The 11,350-nt window shown below is 37.6% G+C and overlaps 1 protein-coding gene across 1 annotated transcript in view; it reads left to right on the forward strand.

Moving 5' to 3' along the window:
* The window catches only part of LOC130010644 (uncharacterized), a 43,403-nt gene extending 34,116 nt beyond the window's left edge, over positions 1–9,287 (forward strand). Inside the window, exons 21-27 of the mRNA XM_056098397.1 lie at positions 798–867; positions 1,808–1,952; positions 3,256–3,302; positions 4,723–4,843; positions 6,961–7,058; positions 8,139–8,218; positions 9,277–9,287. Coding sequence (XP_055954372.1) covers positions 798–867; positions 1,808–1,952; positions 3,256–3,302; positions 4,723–4,843; positions 6,961–7,058; positions 8,139–8,218; positions 9,277–9,287 — 572 coding nt within the window. The remainder of the gene's footprint in view (positions 1–797; positions 868–1,807; positions 1,953–3,255; positions 3,303–4,722; positions 4,844–6,960; positions 7,059–8,138; positions 8,219–9,276) is intronic.
* Positions 9,288–11,350: the final 2,063 nt, after the last annotated feature.

Raw genomic sequence — 11,350 nt, forward strand, 5'->3', positions numbered from 1 at the left:
GCGAGTCGAAGCCACGCCCGGCAAGAAATGATAGTGCACCTTAGAAGCTTAAAGGCAATCACATAATAACAATGGCTTATTTACTGTAGTTGAGATTGAAATAAAATGAAATGGGGTTTAACGTCCTACTTTCCTGCACTTACTGGGTTAATGAAGACGAGCGTGTGCACAACAGTTTATTGCGTTCGCGATCGCCTACCCTCGACTACAACCATGGGTGAAGGTCCAAACATCACACTGATCTATAATTTTGATTGAAACTGTTTTCTTGACTTTGTTTTCGATGAAGCATGACTACTGAATAAGAGAATGGTAGGATCAGGGTAAGCTGAACTCTCATTTAAAGAAACATTTAAAAAGAATATGGTATAACGTGTTGGAAATCGTTGATTTCAATACGAACCAGGCCCGTAACTAGGGGGTGGGGGCCCCCACCCCTGCAAAAAGTTTCGCCCCCGCGCCCTCGTGAAAAAATTGTCGACCATAAAAACAATAGATATACATTGTCCGACAATTTTACAGCACCCTTGAGAACACTTCCCGTCCCCTCGTTATTCTGAGCTAATTATAACGGCCCTGAAAATAACTGGGTTTTTTAGTTTGGATAGGTGTGCATTAATTTTGATTGAAATAAATACTTTACTTTTTGGTTTCGGCCTTACGAAGTTTTAGAAAAATGAAATGAAATGTGGTTTAACATCTCACTCTTCTGCTCCGACTGGGCTAATGAAGACGGTAATAAGATTGATTTTACATAGACGGTTTTAATTAACTAAAGAAATTTTTTTGTTTTGTAGAATTTGAACCTATTGTTTTTTCATTGATTACATATAACAATTTGTCCAGTCTACCTGTAACAGTAAATAGGTGAGTACCAAAAACTGTATATTTCAAATACTTTCGTTTTAGTTTCTTTCCTACTTTAAGTTCATACAACAGTAAGGACTGTACCATTTGCACATTGGTGGGATGTACCGTCAAGCTCTGGTCGAAATTGTGCCATTTGTTGATTTTCACAGAAGGCGATTCTAAGCTGTACACGGCAAATGAAACTCCTATCGCGCCAACCTGTCGCCCGCTGATCTGCATGTAAACTCACTAAATGCACGTATATAATGCAGTCGATGCAAGCCGCCCGAATTTGAGCATCCTTGGATATATGCTAGATCTTATGCATTGTTAGTACAATCTGATCTATATTTCGTTTCGTTTTTTATACTTTCGATGGCCTGCACTACATGAAGATCTGACTAGATGTATTGGGAGGTCGCGACAAGGGTCATACGAGCGGTTTTTGACCCTATGACGTCAGAGACTGATTAATCAATCAACGTTGACGTTTTTTAGGGGTTTACCCACAGTACCGTGCAGAGAACGCCAAGAACTCGCCGCAACAGACAGTTTCATTTGGCTAATTCCAAACCATAGAAACGATACGAAATATAGATATGATTCGAGACAGGATTGTTCTCAAACCACCCTTACAGCAAGCTTTAACCATGACCCCTTTTGTACATTTATATAGTTTTAACAAAGGTTTGCAACTACCAAATTCATTTTCCGAACCATTATTAACACGTGTAGGGAGTTTTAAAGTGGCCACCAAGTCCTTGAAGAACAATTCTGGTGCCCATCCATTCGACATAATTTATTATGTAATATAACTGGTTAAACACATAACAAATATGATTTTAACATATTTAAAGGAGTTATTGTTACAAACGGAAGTAGAGAGCCATACATACGATTTTCAGCTCAATGACATTGTCCTTTAATACATGCATGTAATGTTTTTTTTTTTTTTTAGTAATTTAACCAGAAATGATACAGGAAGTAAGAGAACCTTTGAGATTAATTCCGATGTTTTAACTATCAGCATTTTTCCTGGCGCTGCTGACTTCGATTCTAGCAAGTTGAAGTCTGACGTCATCTTTACCTTCTCTCATATCAATGTAAGAAATCATTTTGTTAAGAATGCAACGCGCTTTGTTGAAATAACAGTTCCATTAACAGCCCTAGGAGGGCCCTTTTCCCAAAGCATTGTGTAAACTAACGGAAAAGAACTGGGTTTAATGCCATGTTAACACAATAATTCGGCCATTTTGTTTTTCATTCCCTCGCCATCCCAGACTAGAATAGAAATGAAATGAAATGGGGTTTAACGTCCTACTATTTTGTTCCTAACCTGGGCTAATGAAAACGGGCTTACGCCATACAGTGTGCTATGAGGGAAATTTTGCCCGGGCAGCGGCGCTACGGCCTACTCTTATATCGAATTCCAACTGCCAAGGGATCTTTTACGTGCACGCCAATGTGTACACGGGACCTCGGTTTTTCGTCCCATCCGAACGACTAGACAGCTGTCCTTGTCAGGCCCTCCATCCTGCATTACTGACAAGGGGAAACCACGCCGGAAATTCTTGATGAACTTTCTCGGCCACTGCAGGGATCGAACACCCGACCTCCAGGCTAGCGAGCCAGCGTCTTACCCACTTAGCCACGTGATCCCTAACGGAAAAGAACGGGGTTTAATGCCATGTTAACACAATAATTCGGCCATTTTGTTTTTCATTCCCACGCCATCCCAGACTAGAATAGACTGGATTTTAAAAATTCTGACGGTTTATTTCGGCAAACGCCAGGTTTCGAACCCGTGAAATTCAAGTCGCGATTTAACTGATCTGGTAAAATCACTGGTCAATTAAACAGAGTTGTATAATTTGATTTACATGAAACTAATGTCTACCTGTGTTTACTAGTTGTATGTTTAATTTATTCCAATGAGCGAGGTGCCATACCACCTTTAGTCTACCCGTTGTTATTCAAGACTGAAAGCCAATTCTAAAGTAATTTGTGAGAATCTAAAGTTTCCACTAGTTCATAACGCCTTTTGTTTCTATCCTTTAACATCGAAGTCAAGAAAGTATCTCATCAAAGTCTTTCGAATTAATCGTTTAAAAATGAAATGGAATGGGGTTTAACGTCCTAACATTCTTCACCAACTGAGTTAATGAAGACAGGTTATTCGTTTAGAGAACAACCCCCAGTCCTTATTCAGCCATATTAACACTTTGAGGCTTTAAAAAAGGGCCATATAAAAGAAAATTCTGTTTCTCAGGCAATTCTTCTCAAAAGATTTTTGTTCTGTCGTAGAATCGCTACTGTTCTAAACATCACATGTCAAGCTCTTATTGGGCCCTTCTAGCGTTTTGGTGCTTTAAAGTAATGATTCAGTGGTTGTATTTTCTATTTAAGACATCGTTGAGCAACGCTACCTGTTCCTATTGGGATATTCAAGACATGTAAGTAAAAGTAATATATTTTAAAATCCCCGCTCAACAGTAGTACAAACAAATTTTCAGTTGGAATAAAAGGTGGTTTATTCTTCATAACACTTCCGGTGATGCGATCTTTTTTCCCATTTGACCCAGCAGCTACAGAGATCTACTGGCCATGTCAAATCTCATCCCAAACTTAGGCTTCTTGTCTACAGCTAGCTCCGCCTGAGAACAGGCCCTAACCTAATTAACCGACATTTTAATTCCTACATCGACGATTTTTTTCGAAAACACTGAGTATGCGTTTAGTAATTTTTAGAAGTATTTATTTATTTCATATTGAATGAAATTAAATATGTTTATTTAGCCGCTGTTTGTATGAAAGATATCAAACTAATCAAAGCCGAATCACAAAATAGTCTTCTAATTATTCAATATGGCGGCGCCCAAGAAAGATAATTTCACAGAGGCGGTTTTGTTTGCGAAGACACATTTAGGAGTATCTAACCTTGTTTTGAAAGATAAACAGATTGAAACCCTAAAGACAGTTTACAATGGCAAAGAATGAATTGCAATATTACCCACTAGCACATATTATATAGTGCTTTTACCGGAGTGGCAAAAGTTGACATTTTGCCAATGACATGTGTTTACATAAAACATGTGCTTGATCGGGTTATTTTTACTATGTTGTGTACATAAAGCAGTAGTCCAGGCGATAAGTCCCGCCCCAAAATGATCACGTGAGCGTTTTAAATGGAGGACAACTAGGGCAGTGATCATAATCTCGAAGTATGGCGTAGATGGATCGCTGCGTGCAGTTTGTCAAATCTCTGCTATTCTTTGTAAAATTAGTATAGATAATTCTTTTATTTATTAAAGTTTGTTACTCGCTTAGAAACTATTCTGTCTAAAATAGCCGGCAAGAAATAGCCGGTGAGTATTTCCTCGCGAAAAGTGCTGAACAAAACAAAGAATATTATTCGGAATTCTGCTACTGCGTTTTGGTCCAGGCGTTTAGTCCAGATCTCCAGTTTATATCCTTGCTTTTAAATTGATTGGACCTTTAAAAGATGCATTATACACGAGCTAAAATCTGCCTATTGCAGGTCTTTCTGTAGGCCTTAAATGTTATATAAGTTATTAATTAGGCATGTATTAACTTACCAAGGCTATAATCACCTCTCGATGTCATCGGGTACGCGAGATTGTCATTGGATTTAAACACGATTGACGGTTAATGATTTAATGAAATAAATGGATAATCGAGACTTGGTTTACTATCATAACAACGGTAGCAATGACAATCGAGGCTCTGAATGATATAATTTGACTGGAATTTTCAAGATATTCCCTTTTCATTATCTTGTGTCTAACTATTACAGCGCGAACTTCCAGCTCTTTATCTAAATCTTACATGAAGTTATATTTTGTATGTTACTAGGAGTTGGAATAATGACGGCTGTGTTGTAATATCCACCAATGACACGTCGACAACCTGTTCCTGTAATCATCTCACTAACTTTGCTCTTTTGATGAAACCAACATCACCGAATACTAATGGGGTTTGTCAAAAAATTTCTTTCCTCGTTTATGCTGCTATAGGTTCCCACTATCAAGATTTGCGCTACGATTGAATTCTTGGTTTTAATCGTGGAGTAATCGCAGTGATTCTATCAGGTCTTGTCATATATTGTGGTCAGTCGTAGCAATCATGTTGATCGTATCGGAACGTATCGGAACGTAACTGCACGTACCAGATCGTGGACTCAATAGGGCCAATCCTAAATTAACGCATCGCACGACAGTTCTAGCCTAGCATTAGTTATTTATACACAATTTAAAAAAATCCCCGCTCAACAGTAGAACAAAACAAACTAAGTTTAAGACTGTTCTACTCCTGTTCATCTGTCTACTCTCTCAGCTGGCATCAGTATTTGCTCCAGTAGCTTCCCAGGTCTACCCACATGCCAAGCCTCTGCTACTGTTTTAATGGGATCTTACCGCCCCTCCACCCACCACTCGTTTAGATATTTCTGTAGTTTTACCATGGGATAAAATCCAAGCACAGCAGTGCCATATTGTTTATCTACTACTAAATAGATAAGATAAGACATCATTTCAAATACAACTATCTTCAGTTACAAAATGTGGCTGAGTTACAAAAGTGTCTATCACAGCTACTTCAGGTCTCTTGCTACTAAATGTCGCGGAGCATCGGTTCCCTGTTATGCTACCATAACTAATCACCCGATTAGATTTTATTAACCCTTGTAGGTTCACGTTATGAGAATCACATAGCAGGTATCAGGGGTCCATATGGACCCCAGTTATAATTCAAAGTTTTTACGTACAGATATATTTGAATTAAAAGGCAGCGGTTTAGTTTTTATTTGCCTTCATATTTGACAACTGAAAAACAACTAAATTATTTTACAAAAACGTTTTAGTGACATTTGGAAAAGATTTAATAATTATCACAAAATTGCTACTTTGTGTACTATGTGATAGAGAGGTTAAAATGGCAATTCACGCTTGATACAAAAACCATTGAATATCTTGAATTCATCATTTAATTTTTGGTATTTGTAACATGCAGCAGCTAAAAGAGAGAATACACTGGCATACGCAATATGGTATTAGGCAGCAAATACATTAGCAAAATCCCTACGTTGAGTTGTTTAAGTTAGGGGTCCGATTGGACCCCTTGTTATCTTCAAGCGTTGGGCCTGATTTGCATGTGACAGAACTCTGCATGTGGGAAGCAGATGAATACCGAGTTCTTCACTACGTGTAAAAATGTATCGGAGACAAAGTCACTAAATTTCAAAAAGCAGTGCCCAGTAGTTATTACACAACACTATAAAACATGTGCATGGGGTCCACGGAGACCCCACGTGCACCGACAAGGGTTAAATACTTCGAGAAGGTATTTGTTGAGTAATAAAACCTTCTAGTAGTTTATCGAGGGCTGGCCGTCCTTACCGCACGGTACAAATAAAACCTTCTAGTAGTTTATCGAGGTTCGGGTGCTTCCGGAGTCCAAAATGGCCGCTTTATATAAATGAGATTTATATAACCTAACCCTAACCCTTTTTAAAAGACTGAACTTGGATCTAATTTAGTTTTTACTTCTCTTAAAAGGGTTAGGTTTAAGAATTTGGGGGGAGAGGTTAAGTATTCCCCTAAATACTCATTTCTATAAAGCGGCCTTTTGGTATGAGTTCTGGCTTGTTCTGGAATTTGTTGCTTCTAGTGGTGATAATATTTGTACCGTGCGGTAAGGACGGCCAGCCCTCGATAAACTACTAGAAGGTTTTATTACTCAACAAATACCTTCTCGAAGTATGTAATAAAATCTAATCGGGTGAACTAATAATGTTCTTGTCCATGTTCATTCTGTAGGTCGGTGATCATGGAACTGGCTTACTAACCAGGAGGTCCAGGTTCCATCCCAGTGTTGGCAAAAAAGTTCCAGAGATTTTCTAGTCTGGTATCTCTTTTTCAGTAGTGCAGGTGGGGGTGGGTCGGATAAGTCACGAAATCGTTAAAGTTCCCCTAAAAATTAAAAGTTGAAATGAAAGTGAAGCTGTCAGAAAATATCTGCATTCAAGAACCACATTGTTAGTAAAAGCATCATCATCATCATCATCTGATATTATTATTATTATTATTATTACAGGGTGATAGATCAACACTATCAACGATAACTCTGATAGGGTGTACTATATCTATATTCTGTCTGCTGTTGACAGTTTTAACCTACGCTTTTGTCTGGAGGTAAGTCACTTCTACTATGAACTGGTTTTCACTGATCTCTTTTTTTCCGGCGTGGTTCCCCCTCGTCAGTGTTGCAGGACGGAGGGCATGACAAGGACAGCTGTCTAGTCGTTCGGATGGGATGAAAAACCGAAATCCCGTGTACACATTGGCGTGCACGTAAAAGATCCTTTGATAGTTGGAATTCGATTTAAGAGTAGGCCGTAGTGCCGCTGTCCGGGCAAAATTTCCCTTATTATATATAGCACAATGTATGGCGTATGCCCGTCTTCATTAGTTCAGTTCAGAGCAGAACAGTAGGACGTTAAACCCCATTTCATTTCATTTCATTTTCACTGATCTGTCTACTTATTCATCGCAATACTTTTGGAATTATCTGTATTTTAGTGAACATTCTTGTTATTAATCATCATTAAGCCAAAGTCCCTTTTTTATAGGGGCTCTATATTGGGGGGTTACCTGTTTGCTTTGACCTTTCGTGTTCTTTATTATCATTGAGCTAAAATACCTGTTTTATAGGGGCCGTACTTTTGGGATTATCCGTGGTTCTCTGACTTTTCTTGTTGTTCATCGTTACTGAACAAGAATCCTTGTTTAATTGGGGTGGCTAAGAGGGTAAGATGCTGGCTCGCTAGCCTGGATGTCGCGGGTTCGCTCCCGCTGTTGGCTGAGAAAGGTCCTCGGGATTTTTTTTACGTGGTTTCCTCTTGTCAGTGGTACAGGACAGAGGGCCTGACATGGACAGCTCTCGAGTCGTTCAGACGATAAGAAAAACCGAGGTCCCGTGTGCACATTGGCGTGCACGTAAAGATCCCTTGGCAGTTCGAATTCGATATAAGAGTAGGCTAGGCAAAATTTTCCTCAGCACGCTGTAAGACTAGTCGTCACGCTCCTGTCCGGGCAAAATTTTCCTCAGCACACTGTATGATGGTGTATACCCGTCTTCATTAGCCCAGTCGAAACAAGACAGTGGGACGTTAAACATCATTTCATTTCATTCTCTATAAGGAGTTCACATAGCTAAAACCAATTTATTTATTTGCCATGATGATATGATGTTTATTTTGTTTATATTTGTAGGTACGTGAAGTCAGATAGAGCTATAGCTTTAGTAAATCTTTGTATAGCTTTAATAGTAATATTTTTGTTTATATTTGTAGGTACGTGAAGTCAGATAGAGCTATATTATTAGTAAATCTTTGTATAGCTCTAATGATGGCTTTAGTAATATTTTTATTTGGTGTCGACGAAACATCCAACCAGGTAAACAGTCTTACTGATCAATATCCATAATGCTAGGGCCCCCCTGTCCTGTGATGTCGGGGGTGGATCCGGAGGAGGGGGGGGGGTCCAAACCTCACCCTGCTCAGCTACATATAACAATATTGTAAAACAACACTTTATGAGAAAAGTGCAACGGTTGTGTGCTTTATCCTTTATTATCAGATGGTAGGATGCGATTGGCATTCAAAGCGTGAAATTTTAAAAATTGACATCAAACGGGGTGTTGAATTTCTCTCTTTAAAAAGCTCAATGTGTATGTATACCTACGTAATTAAGAGACGATGGTAGCATCATGCATTGTCAACTGTCAAATTTCCTTATACGGAGCCTGGCAAACCCCCTGGATCCGCCTCTGAATGCGTTACGATGGGATTGTTCCTATTGAATCCACGATCTGGTACGTACAGATACATTGGGATACGTATCGATACGATCAACACGATTGCAACGACTGACCTCAATATATGATAAGACCTGATAGGATTACCACGATTACTCCACGATTAAAACCACGATTTCAATCGTATCGTTATAGTAGCAACCTAGCGTAACATCAACATGTGAACAGAAATGAAGAGTCCTGGGTAAGAACGATCTAAGTCACATTTTTGTCTTTTCGCCTAAAAGGCAAAATAGACTTTTGGACAAGAATGCTTGACGCGAACAGAACAACGAGTGGGTTTAATTATAACTTCAAAATGATGTTTAATACGAATCATAATTACAAGTAGAACAACTGACTTCTACTTTTCAGTCAAATTAAGGTCAAATAAATACGATGGACTTGTATTTGTCCGGGAGTCCATTTCAGACGGGCATTGGTTCAATGTGACTCCGATCGTTTTTACCTGAAATTGATTGTTCCACAGAAAGCTTATACAATTTGCTACCAGATGATGCCATATAACAAATATATATTATTGGTATTTTTCAGGCTGTGTGTAAGGTTATAGCTGTTGGGCTGCATTATTTCTACCTGGTTGTGTTTTTTCTCATGTTGTCTGAAGGTGTTGAGGTACTCGTCAGTATTGTTAAAGTATTTTCAAGTCGATCAAAACTTCGTGAATTACTTGTAGTAGGTTGGGGTAAGTAAAAATTTACACCAAATATTGATTCCTATGTGTCTTATTCCCCATCGGGTGGGGGTGGGTGGATGGCTGAATGGTTAGCACGTGCGCGCTGTATCATAAAGCCTGTCATTGAGTCAACTGGCGTGGTTAAGAATCCCTGGTGGTACGTGACAAGGAGTTAGGGTCGGCTGTCCAACCTCGTGGGTTTTCTCTGGGTCCTCCGGTTTCCTCCCACTGCTAAAGACCCCTACGCGCAAGCGAATTACTGAAATAAAATTAAATCATATGTTAGTCTCGAAATGACCTAGTTTGTGTCGAGTGGACTTTAAACCCCGTTTCTCTCTCCCTCTCGGCTATGAAGACGGCTATGCGCCACATAATTATTTAAAAGGTAATTGTTTCCAGAACAGCGGCGCTACGGCCAACTGTCGGTGGTTCTTTTACGTGCATGTCAATGTGTATACGGTTTTGGTCCGACACTCATTGCCGTTTGATTATTGTGATTATAAGAGATAATTTATTTATTTGTAGGCGTACCTGTTATTATAGTATGTATATCAATGGGTGTTACTCAACTAGAAGGATATGGAAACCAAGATTTGTAAGTATACAAAATACACCTTGATATTAAATCGGGGAGATCTTTAATATTACTAATCATAAAAAAACGATCAACATTAACAAAAACATTTAACATTATTGGGAGATGCTAATTGTAGGCCGGTTGGGGAGACTCAGGTATTTCCGAAGTCCAAAATGGCCGCTTCATGAGTATTTTGAGGAAGTATTTAGGCGAATACTAACTCGAACTCTAACCTTAACGCTTTTAAAAGGGGTAATAGGTAAATTGGACCCAAGTTTAGTCTTCTAAAAAGGGTTAGGGTTAGGGTTAGGGTTAGTATTCCGCCAAATTCTCATTTATATAAAGCTGCCTACAATTAGCATCTCGCTCATTTACTAATTAATTAATTGGCGTCCATAATGTTTGACCAATTATTCTTAGCATAAGGTTGACAGAAACAAAACCGCATCTTCTGTTTATTTCTTTCTGGTCAAATTTGAAATGATATATGGAAACAATAATATAAATATTTTAATTTTTTTTAAATCTGAACTGAATGTATATGTTTTGATAGAGGTTAGATGTTGTTTGAAGTGGGCTTATATTTTTACTTGCTGGCTATCACTGAACTTATAACTTATATTTTATATTATATTTTAGTTGTTTGTGAACTGACTTTTTGTTTTTTAATTGATGGTTTTCTGTGAAATGAGTGTATATTCTATTTTTGTCTTTGGATGTATGTGATTATATATTTTTGTTTATGTATATATTTTTTTAATTGTTGAACTGAGTTTATATTTTTGTTTATATTGTTATTCTTGGTTCAGCTGAGTTTATATTTTTGTTTATATCGTTATTCTTGGTTGAACTGAGCTTATATTTTTGTTTATAGTTTTATTCTTGGTTGAACTGAGTTTATATTTTTGTTTATAGTTTTATTCTTGGTTGAACTGAGTTTATATTTTGTATTATTTTATTATAGTTTAGTTGTTGGTTGAACTGAGTTTATATTTTGTATTATTTTATTATAGTTTAGTTGTTGGTTGAACTGAGTTTATATTGTGTATTATTTTATTATAGTTTAGTTGTTGGTTGAACTGAGTTTATATTTTGTATTATTTTATTATATAGTTTTATTCTTGGTTGAACTGAGTTTATATTTTTGTTTATAGTTTTATTCTTGGTTGAACTGAGTTTATATTTTGTATTATTTTATTATAGTTTAGTTGTTGGTTGAACTGAGTTTATATTTTGTATTATTTTATTATAGTTTATATTTTGTTTATATTTTGTATTATTTTATTATATTTTAGTTGTTGGTTATCTGTAAATGGTGGATTAATCTGGGCGTTTATAGCACCAGCCCTTCTTGT

Source organism: Patella vulgata, chromosome 2 (genome assembly GCF_932274485.2).
Source record: "Patella vulgata chromosome 2, xgPatVulg1.2, whole genome shotgun sequence".
NCBI lineage: Eukaryota > Metazoa > Mollusca > Gastropoda > Patellidae > Patella > Patella vulgata.